Raw genomic sequence first — 19,597 nt, forward strand, 5'->3', positions numbered from 1 at the left:
CTAATGAGTCACACACCTGCGCTGTACTGTAGGACAGGCCTGGCTGTGTGCTGTATGTCAGGAATGTTGTCCAGTGTGTGCAACCTCAGACTAATAACCGCTGGCAGCAAGGTTACCTACTAATTGGGAGGTTTTGTATTCTGCTTCCATGGGTATTAGTCCTGAATAAGCGTGTCATAATCGTAATGTAAACATGAATAATCCGACAGCGTTTCCACATCCACCTGAACCGGTAAAACTGGTCTGACTGGCACTTAGTGAGCTTTGTGCCACACGACACCTCAAACTGTTTACAATCCATCCACTCTGAAGGGCCCGGTACATTTCTACGAAAGTTGCTCAGTGGCACATTAAGCCGTAATGGGCTGACTCTGGAGTACAAAAATACCCAGACCTCGCTTTATCCCGGATCCTTTGGGCCAATAGAGCACTTGTGTTCGCCTCAGATAACTCTGTAAACTGTATTTGGCTTCAAGCTGATTTCTTGAGACCCTACGGATTTTAGCGGCCCTCTTATGCTCATTGGTGATGCGTACAGACGAGTAAAAGACAAGGCCACTCACAGCTCCAGGATCAGGATGACCTCCGCCTTGTTTTCAAAGACTTCATGGAGCGTGATGATGTTGGGGTGCTGGATCTCCTTCAGGATGTTAACCTCCCGCTCGATGTCCTCCCTCGTCACCCCCCGCCGACTCGACTTGCTGCGTCGCTTCTTGATGGATTTCGCTGCGTAGTCCACACCCGTATTCCTGTGTCGACATCTTCTGACCACAGCAAACTGTCCACTAGAGAAGGGGGGGAGACAAAAAGGATTGTCAGAAAGGTGTCCTAAAGCCTTGAAATATTAATAATAAAGAAAGAAGAATCAGCATTAAACCATCTCCAAAGCTCACTCACTAACATGTTAATTGTTCCAAGATTCGTAAAATCTTTTGACAGGGGTAAGCTAGCCGTTTCCCCGCTGACTACTTTTACATATTCACCATATAGAGATGACAGTCAAGTCAATTTTTCTCATCTAACTAAGAGTTTGACTAATTCTATAACAATAATTTTAAAGCTACAACCCCAAGAATCAGGAACAAATAACAGCGTCAACATGACAGTTAGGGAATAATGTCTGACAATGAACATAAACTATACAAAAGAAGTCTAATGAATTTCTATATGATGTTTATATTTCTTCAGTTTATAAGACTTCTGTAAAAATAGGCAAATAACAAGATGCAAATATATACAACCCCGGAAAAAATTAAGAGACCACTTATTTATAGGTACATCTTTGACTTTTTATTGTATTCTATAAACTACTGACATTTTTTCTCTGGGTTTCATACAACAGACTCTGGAATGGCTGCCATACATGTAGAGATAAAGATTTAAGAAACATTTGGAGTGGTCTCTTAATTTTTTCCGGAGCTGTATATATATTATATATATATATATATAATATATGTACAGTAGACAACATCCCTGACTGTACAAATGAGACATGAGTAATTGAAATAGATATAATAGATCAGCTATATCTGCACCAACGACACAGACTGAGCATAGAAGAGTGGGCGGGATAATTAGGCATTAAAAACTGTTGATCGCAAACAGCTTTGATTAATAACCGACTGCATCCTGCTCAACGCTGCAATGTAACAGGAGTAGCAATGAGAGCTAATTAAATACACACATTGGAATTCAGCTCAAAATCAACCGGATCATGTCCGTGACTATATAAAGGATCATCTCGTCCCTTATGTGCAAAAACTTTTTCCTCTATCAATCCCCAAATATGGCATTGCACTGGAAATTAGTATTAGTGCATCTCTTGGAATTAAAGGTCCCCTATTATACAAACTGCCCTTTTTGCTGTCTTTTATATATAAATATGTGTCCCCGGTGTGTAAGGAGACTCACAAAGTGTCAGAAAATACAACCCTCTCTCTTTTCCACATTACCCACATCTCTAAAATCATGGGTACAAACGAGCTGATCCAGATTTGCTTTCCTTATGACATCATATTGAAAATGTGGGCTGGCTTAACACTGAACTCCACCCTTTATATTTAGTTTGACGATGGTGTGTAAATGATATCAAAGCAGCACAACAGCACACAGATCAGGACAACAAAACAACATCAGAGCAGTAATCCTACATCCCACACACTCAGAAGAAATGCTGTAGAAACAGAAAGGGCTGATTCCAGCATGCTCTATAAGTTTGAATAAATAAAACCATAATAAAAAGAGGAAGTCTGTTGAAGGGGAATTAAAACCACACTCCAGCCTGAAGTGCCTACACGAGCACTTTTACGGTCCAGGCCATCCAGAAAATGTGGCGTGACATTTTAGCACAAATGACTCAACGAATGAACAACACTGGAGCTGTTATGGAAATTCCAGTGTCAATAACACTGCTGCCATGTTTTGTTATTGAACGCTGCTATCCAACCGGACTCCTCTATCCCTCCACCAAACAACGCTGCCAGAAAAACCACTTGGGGAAGCGAGGACACTTGGCTGAAGTCTGCTGACGCCTCCGCCGATTGTGCCTCCTCACGGCCTTGGCAATCATGAAGCACTTAGTGTACCGAACGCCCACAGAGGGAGGCAGAGAACGAGGGAGTAGAGGGTGAGAGAAAGAAGGGTGAGAGAAAAACGAGAGAAAGTGTGCCACATTCTGTCTCGTTTTTTTTTTCACTGCCAGATTTTCACACAGATTTATAGATATGGCAAAAGCTTCCCTTGCATTGGCAAGAAAAAAAATGGCTGCGATAAGAAGAGATCCCTGTTCTGTCCTCCCACTCCCTCAGTCTTGCCAAGAGGAGAGTGCACGGTTGTCAGGAAGCAATCTCTGCTATATGTTCCTGCTCTCATCTTCATTGTTTAATGTGTCTCCCGATATCTGATGAGTAAATCCACACTACCTCCGCTCTTCTGAACCATAATGAGAACGAAGTGTGTCAAGACATCTCCAAGTATTTATTTGGGATTTGAGTCTCAAATTGTCAGGAAATAAGTAAAAGTGAGTAAGTTGGTATGTTTTCAGCATATTAGCAGATGATTTTTCTTGATTAGTCGGTCTATATGTAGATCAGTATTGCTGGTTTTCAACTTACTCACACATACTTGCCAATTTATAAGATATATATGACTATTAATATTTTGTATTTTTCGCTCCAAATTACTTTAAGAACGGCAATATTTTCAAAATATATGAGAATTAACCCTGCTCTATTGACAAAGAAGCACCCCTATAAGAGAATTTCCACACAAAATACCAGTTTTTGCTGCAACAAAATAAGCTTCAATAAACAGCAGCTTCTGCCCAAAGTAGTCACTTCTAACCTCCCTCCCTCCATGATTTTGCAGGGACGAGTAAATACAAAAACAGAACCAAAAAGGAAGATAAAGATATAGATGAACCAGGTTTGGTACAGTGTCCGGAAAAAGTAGGAAAATGATCATCTCAATTTACGAAAGCAAATTGTTTTTTTCTGATCAACCATTAAAATTCCAAAAATTAGCAATCAAAGTAAAGGCCTATACGGCGAACAGCAGCAGCACTACGACTCAGAACTATACATTTAGACATATTTTAACAACATTGTACCTTCGGCATTTAGATATTTCACTAATCTATATTGCGATTTCAATTATATTCTGTTTAGCCATTTTTAAAATTTACTTTGACGACAGCAGATCGGTGTGTACGACATAATTTATACTACTAGACATCACTTTAAACAATTCTTACTTGGTGAAACAAAAGGTCCCCATGCGTTTGAGATATCATACTATAACCGACCACATTAAACCGAGATATTTTGAAGGGAAGTGATCCCATTCTGATGGTTGGAAAAATTGTTTGCTGACGATCAGAACTACCGACTAAAGGAAATGATGTCTCTTTCAGGAAGTGACTTGTCCCGCGACTGAACCAGAGACACGAAGCAGACAATGTGAAGAGGAAGAGAGTGCCGAAGATGAGGGCTTTATCATGTTTATCACACGTTCACCCCCGTTCAGCCAGCTTCTGCCTTTAGTGGCCCCCTCCTGTCAAAAACATCAGGATTTTATCTGTTATTTTAAGAGAAATGGGCAGAATAAAGTGGCGGCCGTTGTTTACACTGTGTCTGTTATTGCATACACATATAAGGGAGTCCTCAATCTGTATTCAAATGTCTGGTCACCTGTTTCACACATGACTGGCTGGATGAAGCCACAATAAGACAATGAGTGAACTCAAAAAGTGGTGCAAAAATAAGTCCTGAAACCCAGGAAATTAGTTAGCATTTACCGTCTCGGCTTATTTCAACGTGTTTGTGTTTAGAAGTCTGAAATAAGACGGTTTTTTTCCACAACATAACACGTCAGCAAATACCCATCTCGTGACAGTCCAAAGCTTCTCTGAGTCCTAAACGGTGATTGCAAAGGGGCTAAATGAGAGAACTAGATGTCATCACAGCAAACATCAGCCACTTTTTTATTAAAAGGTCTCCTATTATGCTATATTTGAACAATATATTGTAGGGCAATATCTATACAAAACTTATCTGTGAAGTGTTTTGCTCAAAATACCAAACAGATCACCCATTGTAGCATGCCTCATACCCCTCTATTTCAGCCCTGTTCCTGAAGTGCTGATTCTGTGACTGTAGCTTTAAGTTTGAGCTGACCTGAAGCTGGCCACGCCCCTTTGGAGCGTCATGATCTCTGTCTGAAGAGAGAAGTTTCTAATGGAGAAACTCAGCTAAACACTGCCGTGATTAAACCCCATATTACGTTCCAAACCACATCAAGCATTATTTCTGAAACACTTCTCAGTGTTTACCACTAGAACAGAGACATTATATGTATTATATATACAACAACTCTAAGTCCCTCCTGCAGACATCCTGCTGAATACACAGACACAGAGGTGCTGCGGAGGGGATTCAGCTCGCAACTGTATATCGCGGACGATAGGTTGGGACATCTCATGTGGGCGGGACGTTGCCAGGAGTTCAATGTAAAGCCAGCCCACATTTCGGTTATGATGTCATAATCAAAGCAAATCTGGATCAGCTCGTTTGTACCCCCGTTATTAGAGATGTGGGTAAGGAGGAAAAGACAGAGGGTTGTATTTTCTGACACTTTGTGAGTCTCCTTACACACCGGGGACACATATTTATGTATAGAAGACATCAAAAAGTGCACTTTGCATAATAGGGGACCTTTAAGTGATAAATGGATTACAGGAATTGTTACATTAGCCGCTTTTAGCTTAGCAGTGTGGATGTGCAGGGATGTAACTGTGATGTTGTTTGTTTATAGCCCAACAATAGTTTTTTTTACAGCTTCTTTTTAGTGAATTGAGCCCTTACAATGCTAACTTCCGGTTTCGCCTTTAAAAAAAACAAGTCATTGCTGCACCACCCTATACCTCAAAGGGATAATCACTTAGTCAGGTTAAGACAGCTAAAGAGATGACAATACTTTTATGGCTACAGATTACAAATGCATGTGTCTCAAACATATATGGAGGTAAACAGAACAATAACTTCATGTTCTAACCACTGAAACTGGAAAAGTAAGAAAGACAAAACATGTTGGCATCTAATGAACCTGAAATGCCAACAGTAACACACCAGAAACAGCCATTTGCTCAGAACAACCTTCAACTCCTTTGTGAGCTGTCAAGCCCTCCTCTGCTGAAAGTTCATGCAGAGGAAAAGTGTTATCTGCCAAACCATGGGACCTGGGTGTGAAAATAATGTTCAAGATGAGAAAGGAAAACACAACTCATTTCCTGTTTTTGATCATACACCATCTGTGCGGTTCTGAAGACATCCTGTGACATTTTTTTCCCACATTTAATTCAGCAGTTACTGAAGCACTCCTGAATCATTAGAATGATTTACGCACTCGTGAATAATAGCAAAAAGTATTCATGAGCGAAATGTAGGACTGTTAGCCATATTCAGTATTCGCAAATTGAAAGTAGTTCTCACAACAAAAGGAACTATTGCAGACACTTGAAAATGTTCTGTGTCATATTTTGTAAGGGCTCTTAAATGCTCCTCTCCAGAACTTCACACTACTGCAGTAATAGTTACTTTTGATGGGGAAATCAAAACATTACTACACTTGGAAAGTGATATGATCATAAGATGGACTATAATATGTAAGCACCTGTTGTACCTGTTGTAGGGAGGATGGTTGGGAGAAAAATGAAAAACAACATATCGTTTCAAACTTAAGTCTCAAATTCCCGACATCATGCTCATTTTCAGGTTCATATTTGTATTTAGGGTCTCTACTGTGACATGTTTCCATGCTTTAATGTTCAAAAAGGTCTTTTCTGAAACCAGAGCCCAGTCTGCTCTGATTGGTTAGCTGGCTGGCTCTGTTGTGACTGGCATTAGCTTAGAGATGTCCCGAGTGATAGCCAATAGTAGCGTGAGTGTTTGTTATTTAGTGATGTCACTATGTTATGGCAGTAAACAAAGGAATTCAAATAAGGTGTTTCAGGCAGAGGGGGGAGACTCTCTCTGGAGGGATCTTTGGAATTTGAGCCTTTGCAGACCATTTACATTTACAATAACCTATGGAACACACTACAGGAAAGGGAAAACCCCAAAAAGCATAATAAGGCCTCTTTAAGAAATAATGTGCTCAATTTCATGAAAACTAACTCAAAAGATGGGAATGTTTCCAATAACCTATTCAAGCACAGCCACTATGAAAATGGTACCAATAACAAACAGAAAAGCTTCATAAGGAAAACAAATACACGTTAAGGGTGATGGCATGTAGCCTGTGGGAATCAACTCCACACACTTCTGTTATTTCCAATGCTCTCCCACTGTACGCACATAAATAGAGGGGAGAGTGAACCCACCCTTTGTTATCAGCACCAGCTGCACACACATACAAACAAGGGGAAACTGGCAGTCGTTCAACTGAGTCCTTCCCTTGGTGAGATAGTGGAGTAAAACCAAAACCTAAGGCAGCCCTGAAAATCTTAGGACATTTCCCATGTGGAGCTGACACCTAGCTCTTAAATATCCAGTTCAAAGTTAAAAGCAGTTAACGACCTAGACACACCCCTAATGGTAACCTCGGGGCAGATGCTAGCTGGGAAACCCCTCTCTTCCTCCTGGGATGTTGAGGCACTGCCTTGCACGAATGCTGCTGAGCAACCCAAAAGATGGGGAAGAAATAATGAGCACGCAGAGAAGAAAAAAGTCTTCCTGGGAATCACCGACAGACAGAGGCAGGGGGAGCGTTTCTCAAGAGCAGCTCTCCCCCTCAACCCTGTAAAACCCAAGATAGTCTGCAGGATCAAATTGCTTGGTTCCCTTTGTTGTGCTTAAAGCACTGACAAGGCTTCCTACTTCTGGCCTACTTGTTTCTGTAAAGCAGGAGGAGGAGGGGGGGGGGGGGATAGGAGAGGAGAGGGTTGTGGCCGTGTGATAATGTCTTGCAGAACACGGCTGAGTGTTAACCTGTGGAAAGATATGGCACCGGTTACAGATTTATAGGCACATGTTTGTCTTATCCCTTAATAGAGCACAAGAGGGATGATGTATTTTTGTAGGCCGACCCGGAAATAAGCTGCGCATGGGTTCCCTCGACAAAAAAGCAATGCGATTTCTCCATAGGATTTTGGAATATTGTAAAAAATACGATCTGTTGAAAATGAACCTGTTTGATAAATGCAAGTTTTGTTCAGCCGGATAATCTCCACATGTCTACCCCACTTTTATCATTTTCCTTTTTTGGGGGGGTCCACCGCATGGGGATCAACTGCCATTGACCCACTGAGCTACACGACGGCCACTTTTATCATTTTCTAATCACAAATCTAATCGCCAGAAGCAAAATGCTAACGTTATGCTATAATCAAACTACAGAGGAGTACAGCAGGGTTGCACGACTTCAACGTCACGCCAATTAAGATCTTTTCATCTGATTGTTAGTGCAGGTACTTGCTTTCAAGCAGAACAGGGGCAAACTAATTCAGCGGGAGTGTTTATGTGTACGGTGTAATGATGTGCACCGTCCTCGACAACTTCTGTAGCCACTTGTTAACAACCATCATTTTTCAGACACGTAAACTCTTCAAAAATCACCAGTGGGGGGGACAAAATGTTGGTAGAACAAAATGTGGTCAGTCTCTTAATAATAAATGTGTGTCAACCACAGACCTTATTTCAAGCTATTTTCCACAATCCTACAGAGAAATCCCACTGACTCTGAGACGAGGGAAGCGGAAGTGGTAAAATGCTAACTGACTTCCGGGTTTTAAGACTCATTCCTGCACCACTCTATATAGCAGGTGTTTACCTCAGGTTTACCATAAACAGACTTGCCTGTTGAACATGCACACATGGAAGCTCAATTGCATAAACAAAGTAGAAAGTAACTGCTTCTAAAAGCAGAGCTGGTTTCAGTCAATTTACATGCAGACAGCAACAGAGGCCCGGCTAACAGCATCAGTGAGGCCACGGAAAAACATAGATAATAAGATTAACTGTCTGCTGCTTCAAAGGCCTTCAATGAATCATCATAATGCTACAAACACCTTTAAAGAGTTTTGAGTTTGCCAAAAGGCATGTGGCCAACTACCTAAATGTATGGCGGAAGGTGCTCTGGTCAGATGAGACTAAAATGTAACTTTTCGGCCACCAAGGGAAACGCTATGTCTGGCGGAAACCCAACACATCCCATCACCCCAAGAACACCATGGGGATGTTTTTCAGCAGCAGGGACTGGGAAACTGGTCCGAGTCGAGGGAAAGACAAATTATGCTAAATACAGGGATATTCTAGAGCAAAACCTGTTTCAGTCTGCCTGTGACTTGAGACTGGGACGGAGGTTCACCTTCCAGCAGGACAATGACCCGAAACATACTGCTAAAGCAACACTCGAATGGTTTAACCAGAAGAATTTAAATGTGTTGGAATGGCCTAGTCAAAGCCCAGACCTCAATCCAATTGAGAATCTCTGGATTGACTTGAAGACTGCTGTTCACAAGCGGAAACCATCCAACATCAAGGAGCTGGAGAAGTTTTGCCATGAGGAATGGGCAAAAATCCCATTGGCAAGATGTGGCAAGCTCATAGAGACTTATCAAAAGCGACTTGCAGCTGTAATTGCTGCAAAAGTTGGCTCTACAAAGTACTGACATTAGGGGGGTGAATAGTTGCGCACGCTGAAGTTTTCTGTTATTTTGTCCTTTATGTTGTTTGCTTCACAATAAATTAAAAAAACACATCTTCAAAGTTGTAGGCATGTTCTGTAAATGAAATGTTGCAAACCCTCAAGCAATCCATTTTACTTTCAGGTTGTGAGGCAACAAACCATGAAAAATGTCAAGGGGGGTGAATACTTCTGCAAGCCACTGTATGTCACACAATGAAAAGAATAGCATAAGGAGTAGTTGATTTGTCAATAGAGAGAAATTGGCATTATTTTTGACAGACTATTACAATTGTATCACATTTTTCAAGCACAAATCCCAGAGATGTTTTTCTCTCTTTTTTTATGAAAGGTTAACGCATTACAGTTTGTTTGTGTTTCGGACAGCCAGTCATACAAAACACTTGTGGACGTTCCTTTAGGCTTGACATAATTGCAGATAGTGTTTTTATAAAGGATGTATCTAGGAAATAGCAACCAGATTAATAAATAATGGAAATAATATGTGAGAATTCTTGAAGAAATGAGATCATTCAGTATTGCTTTTAAAGCCAAGTGTCAGTGTCAATAGCTGGTTAGGGGAAAACGATTGTGTTCTGATGTCGTGTTAGCAATACCGTTTATTTTTTTACACTCCTACTTCTGTATTTGTATTTTGTAAATCCCCATAGGAAATACGGACACAAAGAAGCAGAACTTCTACAGTATGTGATAAGAGATAAGAGATAACAGTGACAAGATATAGAATATAAAAAAACAACTCCGGGTCACATCAAGTTTTTGTAATCAAATTATCTATAAAAGCGACTTTATTAAAAGGCATTTAGCATTAAAATATGGTTTATTAATTCCTTATTTCATGCAGTCAAACAGCTTAACTTTTTTTAAATAGCAGTATGTTATTTTTACAAATGAATAACATAATATAAAATAAAATATATCTTGATGGTGACATGACTTTGGTAACTTAATGCCTATTACAAAAAGGGGTGAGAACATTGAACCAAGCATTATTTTAATTACAATTAATCACAACCTTAAATGGATCAAAGAATGAGCATCATTTGTGTTCCTTTTACAAATCAAACACACAAGCAATCAGTCAATGGGACAGCATCTCTTATTGTTTCATCAGGTTTACTTTCTGTATGAAAGGTGGCGATGCAGGTCATAAAGCACTGATGGATAACCACTATCTGAACAGTGGCTTATCATTTCGGAGTACACCAGGTAACCTTGATTATGACACCTTGAGTAGATAATAGCTAATTAGAGCTCCAACTTCGGAATCTCTGAGCACTCTGCGGCACGACCTCAGTATAGCCATTATAAATACTTCTGCAGTACACAAACACAAAATATTGATGCAACTAAACTGAAATATTATCAATGTGTGTAGTGGTATACACTGAGAAAGCAGACTTATGTTCCTTAGTTATTTTTCAAACACACTTATTTTTAGCTTTACACGTAGACATGGGATTGTGTTGAGAAGGCAACTCCTCGTGCGAATGAGGTGATAATAAGCTCAGTCTGAAGCTAAAGTTGTCACCTCGGGTTGTCTGGCACAGCTTGGGCTGACAGCAGCTGGAGATGACACATGCGTAGCTACCTTTCTCTCCAAACACACCCTCAAACCCCTACCTGCTGAGGAAAGCTGTATTTCTTCTGCTGGAGTGTTGATTTTAGGACATACTCTAGCCGACTTTGGGATCTCCGTAATATCTGCATCTGTTTTCCTCAGCCCGATGCTTTGATATCGTGTTTTGTAGGTAGACCAGGAACTCATCATAGAAGGGCACTTGTTAGAGCCAGTATTTTGTTTCTATAAAAAAGGTGACGTATGGAGTCCAAACAATATAAAGGACTACAATTCCCACTGCCTCTAAGTGACACATGGGCAACCTGTCGAAAAGACGTCGTCGAGGCTCAGTTTTTTAATTATTTAAGTTTTAAAGTTACTATCCTTTACATAAAAGGAAAGACAGAAAGGACTACATGAGTTGTTTATCATTTTATTTAGTTTTGCCTCTTTAGTTTGACTTGTTTTGACTTTTGAAAAGGCCTGTTTTCTTTGTTATTGGTGTAAACAAACGTTTGGTATTTTAGTTTGAGCAAACATTGCGCACTATTATCACACCATCTGAAGCCAAGCGAGTCAACAACAATACAATTAAAACGAATATAAAGGAAAGAAAACATGTTAGAAATGTCTATTTAAGTCGTTTAGTGGCTTGATAGAAAAATGGAGAAGGAAGCCACGACAGCACTATCAATTAAAAGCAATGGATTCCATTGGATTTTAGGAAAATGCAGAAAATAAGATTTACAGCCAACACGTATCAATATCAATTCTCATTGAGATTCACCGAGTTCATCTTCAGCTAAGCAGTGGTTGAATGTAGCCTGACGTTAGCTATTTACATCTGGCAATTGCATATGCAGAGCCCTTGCGATGCTACCTTTCGAAATCAGTCTACAGAAACACATCACCACTGCACCACTCTATTGTTTGGCCTTACTGTGTAACCAGCCAGACAGAGGATGACCAAGCCTTCACTATGAACGAGCTTATTCTTGTCTGGACAGCATTGGATGTAAATCATTTACTGCAGAATAATCCAATATACGGAAACCAGGCTGGAAAGGAAGGTATGATACTTGCCCTTCTAATCTTTGCCCTTAATCCTGCCATAATCCATCTATACATTACAGCCTCTTAAATACAGCCTATATGATGACATTTTAAACCACCACCCCCACACAAAGCCCCAAAACATAGGATAAAAAAAGACCAGCTTGCCTCAGATCACCTGCACAGTTCAATGCGTTAAACACTGTGCCATACACACGGCTTCTGTGTGATAATTGTACAAAAACATCTGAGTTTTTAGTAGCTTCCCCTCTATCGTTAGCTCCCACACCAAAACACATTGATGATTTCTCAAAGCATTCGGTGACCCTGCCAGCCATTACATCACCATGCAGCTGTCACTTTATTGATTAGAGCTGACGCACTGCTAAAGACGGACCTTTGGTACCACAGGGATACAAGGGGATCGGTTGTTGAGAGAAATCGTGTCCCAAAAGATCAACATTTTATCACAAAACTCTCGATAACAAACTCCTCATATTGCTGCTCTTAGGTCAATCTTTTTTAAAGATTGAAATCTAGAGCCACTTCACTAGAGCTGGTTTGAATTCAAGAAACCCAAATGAATTTATAATTCTTCTCTTTTGAATTAAGTTATCATTTGTTCTATATGATGTTGCAAAACAGTGAAAAAAAAAGATAGTGAAATATTCCCTCTGTATATTTTATATGATCAACAGTCCAAGGTTTTGCACTTAAAATGATATTAAACAAAGAATGTTTACATATTCTTATCTGGAAGCATACAACGGTTGCATTTCTGTTTAAACAATTAACAAAAGTTTTCATTCAACGTTTTAGCACGCATAGCAGCTTACTTGTAAATGACAACAACACTAATAGACATCCAGTATAGGCTTAAGATGAAAAGATGTCTTCATGTTGTATTACGTAATTATTTGCTTTTTAATTTTGACATGTATTCATCCCATTATGCTCAAAGAACCACATCAAATCAAATCAAATAACTAAACTGAGTATGTTTATGGCTCACACATTTGATAAGATTATATAAAGGCTGTGCTTGTGCTACAGTGGCCGGTACTGCCCTGTCTATCACCTCTTTCCCTCTGCTGAGGGCCAGCTATTGATCGGCTCTGTACTACTGCTGAAAAGCTGAAAAGTGTTAAGTACGATAACGGCAGGCCAGCAGCTCTCTTGAGAGGAACACATCGTACACACAAAGCTTCTCTGTCACATCTCATACTGATGCACATGGACTGAGGGGGGGGGGGGGTGGTGGTACAGAAGTGGGAACACAAGAAGTGTAATCTCACCAATTGTTTTTTTATTTTTGAGTGTGAACCACAGAGAAACTTTGCTGTGTTGCATTCATGTTCATTTTGGTTAGTGCTGTGACAAGCACAATCAACTGCAAGTGACATCATGTGAACGAGTGGTGTCACCCTAGTGGAATTTGATAAAATACCACAAAAAATATCAATATCCGGCAGTACTTTTGATACCTGTCAAAATATTCAGGGCCCAACTTTTGAGATCTTTATTAAAAGATAAACAGTGCTGTATGACTCAACTGTCATGTTTTCTGAATGTTGGCATATACTTTACACTGAAGCATTGCTTACTGTGACATCCCTTTTCTTTTTACGCACTCACAGTTTTGGAGCACACTTGTTATTCATTTGGAGTGTCCTCTTGTTGCACGAAAGCCTAATATTCACTTTCTTTTGGATCAGCTTTTTGGTCTATCTCCTGATGGAAATACACAAGCTAGTCACTCTCACTGAAGTACCCGCTTCAAAAAGAAAACAGCAGTATGATCCCATCAGAAGAGCTGACATCTTGTACTTGAGTAAAAGTAGAAGTAGCAGAGTGTAGGAATACTCTGTTACAAGTAAAAGAGCTGCATTCAAAATGTTACTCAAGTAGAAGTACAAAAGTATCGGCATAAAAATATACTTAAAGTACCAAAAGTAAAAGTACTCATTCTGCAGATTGATCCATTTCAGAATAATATCATATGTTCTGATAATAATTATTGATCATTAAAGTGTTTCCAAAGCTGGTAAAGGTGCAACTAGTTTTAATGACTTTGTATACTGCAGGGTAGATTGTGGATTTACTCCAGGTGTAACTAAAGTCGTGATTATATTTCATATCTTTAATCCAAATCTGTAAAGTAACTAAAGATATTAAATAAATGTAGTGGAGTAAAAGTACACCATTTACCTCAATTTTAGTGGAGTGGAAGAACAAAGTAGCATAACATGGAAATACTCAAGTAAAGTACAAAACTAATTACTAATAATTACTAGTGTTAGTACAATACTTGAGTAAATGTAGTGTAGTTGCTTTACACCTCTGGATTCCATGAAATAAAACTGAAAAAGTGATGTGGGCTATACAGCTGAACCATGAGCATACACTATACAGCTCTGTAAAGCCGAGGGAAGCTACAGATCCAGGAGATAATTCTCTGTAGGTGTATCATGAGCTCTTCCTGTTATGACATTTTCATTTGATACATTACAAAACTATTGATTAAAATGGCTTCAACCTCTCCAAATTGCCAAAATTCAGCAACAAACAACAGTCTTGAAACAGTCTTTCTATAGTCAGTAAGTAAGTGTTTGCTCTGTTGTCTTTATGTATGAGTGCTATGTTTTGCATCCTGGTCTGTAATAATCTCCAAAAATACCTATTCTACCCTGCTGTCTCCCATCAGCCTATTAAATCGTTCTAGTGTGATGTCAGTAAATACAGGTGTATGTTTCGGGTTGGATAACGCAGACATCTGAAGTGAGGTGCAGTAATTTGGCACGGGTCTCCATCCACGTCAGCTTTGTGGAAAAGCAGGTTTTTCACGCAGCTCAATGACAGGCTGTTGGGGTCAGTCAACGGCACATCAGCATCGTAGAGAGCCATAAAGTGTGGCAGCTGTTAATTTTGTATTTCTATCATAATATTACTCCATAATTCAATTCCGGCAGTACACTGTAACCTCTCTTTCATCTGCCTGCACTGCATTTTTGCAACTTCATTCAAGCTGAAGTGCTTGAACGTACCCACTCAAGTTTGCAGTACTCCAACAACCAGTCTCAGCAGATCAATAAGTGTGTTCCAAGGAGAATCAGCAACCTCAATACGGCTGACTGGAATGGTCTCATTATTAGGTGAAGGTCACAAACTCTAAGTGTTTTCAGGTAAAAAGGTCCTTTATTATGCCAAATGCACTTTTTGCTGTCTTTTATAAATATGTGTCCCCGGTGTGTAAGGAGACTCACAAAGTGTCAGAAAATACAACACTCTCTCTTTTCCTCCTTACCCATATCTCTAAAAATGGGGGTACAAACGAGCTGATCCAGATTTGCTTCGGTTCTGATGTCATATCGGAAATGTGGGCTGGGCTTTACATTGAACTCACAGCAATGTCCCGCCCATGTGACACGTCCCAACCAGTGGCGGCTGGTGAACATTTTTTTTGGGGGGGCGCAGTTGGGCGGCACGGTTTAAATAGCACTTTTTTAGAGGTTTAGCTTAAGACAGTTGGTTAGGTGGCTGCGGCCACATTCGTGCTTCTTACATTTTTGTGTGAAGTGCTTTAGATCCTTCATCTCGGTTGTAGTCCAAAGTGTTTCAGTCCCAGGACTTTGAAATAACAGACAAGGGAAACAAAAAAAGGCATTGCTCACTGTACAACCAGCTAACCAATTCCGCTTAGCATACAAGTTTGAGGAGAAAGTCCGAGTGTAGGTTCTCCCGCGATCAGTGGTCGTCTGTTGAATGTTTAAATCCGGACGCTCGGGTCCCAAGTCTTTCAATTTCTTCTTTTCGACATCTGATAGTCGATGAAACAGTGTTTTAAGTAGAGCTTGCACGGAGTTCTCAGCCATCGATGTCGCCATATTCACTCAATCTAAGTTTCAGCTAGCTACGGTGCTGCTCTTTACGCTTGTGGTTAGGGAATGATAACGATGCTGATTCGCCGAAATAGTCCAATCGCGTATCTAAGAATTTCACATTGAACTAAGAAACAATGCCATTGGCTGTGGGCGCAAAGATTTGCGCCCACAGATCTAAGTTTCATCCCCCAATGAAAAGCTATCCTTGCTAAAATGACTGAGAAAAGTATAAGCTCTCCTATAGACTCCCATGTTATCGGCGCCCACGGACGGTAGCCGACCTGCCTATTCTCAGAAAAGGCGAATGGCAATATATTATGTCCGGACACATTTTAGCGGTTCTTGACAGTGGTCTCCCATACACATTTAACCCATAAACACGGTACATTTCTTATTTCAATTATGTTGTATATATAACGTTTTTTAACTCAAAAAGTCAGGGTGGGCGGCGCCCAAGCGCCCACTATTGACGCACCGCCACTGGTCCCAACCTATCGTCCACAATATACAGTCGCGAGCTGAATCCCCTCCGCAGCACCTCTGTGTGTCTGTGTATTCAACAGGATGTGTCTGTGTGTTCAGCAGAATGTCAGCAGGAGGGACTTAGAGTTGTTGTATATATAATACATATACTGTCTCTGTTCTAATATGGTGTTTAATCACGGCAGCGTTTAGATGAGTATGTTCTCCCAGTAGAAAACTTTCACAGAGGACAGAGAGCTGCATGACGCTCCAAAGGCGCATGGCCAGCTTCAGCTCAGCTCAAATTTAAAGCGACAGTCACAGAATCAGCACTTCAGGAACAGGACTGAAATAGAGGGGGATGAGGCATGCTACAATGGATGATCTGTTTGGTATTTTGAGCAAAACTCTTCACATACAGGTTTTGTATAGATATTAGGGCTGTAGCGATACACTAATCTCACGATACGATACGATACACGATATTCAGCTCACAATACGATATATATGACGATATTCAGCCAACGATACGATTCGATATAATTCGATACACTTACATCATTTTCTGAAAGATTTTAAAGGGACAGTGTGATTTTGGTGACATCTTTGGTGAGTGTTCCATTGACTTGGATTGAATTAATTCAACTGAAAACTGAAAGCATCAATTACACAATATATGACTCTGACTAGACAGAGAGTCTACAGCTTGCAAATGCTGGACAAAATGAATCAAAATATGTGGTGAGAAAATTTGTTTCATTTATTGAAACAGTGCAAACTGTAGCTTACAAGCCTTTGAAACATAAGTACATAAAGTGCAGTATCACAATGGACAATGGAGAATTAAAAGGTGCAGCAGGTGGCCGCAGCTTCTTGAGTTCCTCAGTTAGCATTACCTTGTCCGGGTGGTGAAGTTGTAGGTGGGTTCGTAGGTTAGTGGTATTTCCAGAGTATTTCACGTTTGTGTGACACAGCTTGCAAACCGCAATAGTTTTATCTAAATTGTCACTTTCCTTCTTCTTTTTAAACCCGAAGTGCTCCCACACATCTGCTTTTAAGCGCGGAGGTGCTGGGTTAATGTCAGCCGCCATTCTCCTGAACCGCTTCGCACTCACCGCGAGAAGAAGACACACTAGATCTTTGTATCTAGAAATGCTCTACAGCGACACTAGCGGCTGGCTGACGTAATGGGCAGCGAGCAGAGTGCCAGGCGGAACACGGGGGATTTGAATGGGACTTAATGTATCAATACTCGCGGCTGAAATATCGATACTTTCTCTGGAAACAAAATATCGATATATATCGCAGGATCGATTAAATTGCACAGCCCTAATAGATATTGCCCTACATATATTGTTCAAATATAGCATACACACAAGTGGATATTAATGAATCAATTTTAAAATGTACAACACAAGCAAAACAGTAACACACTGAAATGTATCACCGCACTCCCCTATAGTTAGCACTTAGAGAATGAGGCATGCCAGTCCATTAGTAAGTTCCCTACTTTGTTGACTTTTGACTTTGCCGGGAATGACCTTGATTCATTAAGTGTTTCCATACAAAATAAACAGTGAAATAATAATCACGCTCAATTTAATGGAAAACAAAGCAGCTGCCAGGTTTTATGGATATGCTGATGTACTAAATGTTTAAAGAGCGGCACTGCCAAGTGTTTTGGATGACATTCCAAAGAAAAACAGGCCTTCTGATAAACCTTGGAGATTAATACTTCATGGGGATAAAAAATCATTTCGCATTGCTGCCAAATTGCTTGGCACTTGAGAGGGTAAAAATGAGAACGAAAGAAATAGACTGTTAAACAACTGTTAAAGTGTGAAATGGCTAAGCTTAATGTGCTGGATATGCACTGTTGGTCTTACTAACCTCCATAAAAAACCCTTCAACCCTGATAGCTTGTCCCTAACTCATTTTCAACTGAATTCCTAAACAGCTCACCTCAATTTAACAACCACAAGACCATTTTTCCAAACATATACCCCCATGAGAATTAGGGTCATGCTTATTTTCCATCCTGATGTGCACATGAATAGAAATAGATCACCAATCTTTGTTTGGTGTGGCATGCCTGCTCACTACAATTACAGTCCTGCTTCTGTAGTTAATTAAATTGTCTCTGGCTCATAGGGGAGGAATAAAGCCCGAGGGCACTGCACACCATCCTCTGTCGGTGTCCAAATCCAGCACAGCAGTCTATTCGTCCAGAAGTGGAGATAGCTCCTAGCACTTCCTCTACATTGCAAACATCCTGGGTGTTTCTGTGCTAAAGGAAATGGTAAGTGTAGATGACAGAGCAGATAACAAACAGAACAGAAACTACATACTGCTGACACATTAGCTATCTGAAATACCCAATCACTGCTTTTACACAAACGTTTTTCTCAATTGCAGAAAAGCTCCATGCTGAAAAGTAATATAGGTCATTGGTTGGCTGATTGGAAGAAGATTTATATGGAACTATATTTCTAGTTCAGCAAATTGAATATATTTATGGTTTGTTTTGATAAAAGAAGCCCTTTGAAGTAGTGGAATTTATCAAGTTTTTACATAAATGTTCTACTATTTTTGACATCTATTGATATATACTTTGGAAAACCTGACCAGGCCTTTAAAGCCTACCAGGCTGCTGCTTGAGCCGCTGCTCAGCATAACCTCAGAGGAAATGCGCCTGACAAGCCAACACATCCATTGAGAAGTGTTAAACATGTTTTCAGTTCGTTATGAAAGTGTGGTGGGACAAAATATTCAAATGTTTAGTCCAACCAAAAGTTAAAAACCCAAAGATGTAAATATACACGTTGGGAAAGCTGGAAACGGAGGAAAGTGATTAAGAAAATGGTCAAAATAATTAAGCGACTATAAATAATATTAGTAGTAGTAGCTATTGAAATAAAAAAAATGTTTCCATCTGCTAATTGATTAATTCATCATACTGTTGATAAAATGCTATATGCTGTCAGTTGCCTAATGGAAGGGTGGCATTGTGTCTTTTAAAGTCAAGTCAATGTAAATAATACATACTTTATCATATACTGTAAGTGCAGCTGATTACTCTTTTTTTGATATTGGTCCATGGTCACAAATTGCAATCTTCCCAAATGTCAATGTCACAAACACCTGTCAAGTTCCGAAAACAAACTATATTGCCTCTTTCCCCCCAAACCAGCTCCAGCTTTGTGGTAGAGCTCTTCTGCTTCCGAACCGCCGCTTCTTTTTAGCCCCAATTGTGTTTCCACCGCCCAGAGCCCGAGTGGTGATGTGTCATTGCATCATCGTTTGCCTGCTTCATTAAGCCACACTGTGCAGAAATCCCTCACATCGACAACAACAACAACAATGTGAGACTGTATCGAAACGCCGCTCATTTTGCTTTTGCATTGTAAAAACCAAATAGATGTAATAAGACGACTTCACC

The 19,597-nt window shown here is 40.1% G+C and overlaps 1 protein-coding gene across 2 annotated transcripts in view; it reads right to left on the bottom strand.

Moving 5' to 3' along the window:
- dapk1 (death-associated protein kinase 1) overlaps positions 1–19,597 on the bottom strand; it is an 83,761-nt gene that overhangs the window by 47,099 nt on the left and 17,065 nt on the right. For both annotated transcript variants that reach the window (XM_063897246.1, XM_063897247.1), the window contains exon 3: positions 564–785. In XM_063897246.1, the coding sequence (XP_063753316.1) occupies positions 564–785 (222 nt within the window). The remainder of the gene's footprint in view (positions 1–563; positions 786–19,597) is intronic.

This window comes from Eleginops maclovinus, chromosome 12 (genome assembly GCF_036324505.1).
Source record: "Eleginops maclovinus isolate JMC-PN-2008 ecotype Puerto Natales chromosome 12, JC_Emac_rtc_rv5, whole genome shotgun sequence".
Taxonomy (NCBI): domain Eukaryota; kingdom Metazoa; phylum Chordata; class Actinopteri; order Perciformes; family Eleginopidae; genus Eleginops; species Eleginops maclovinus.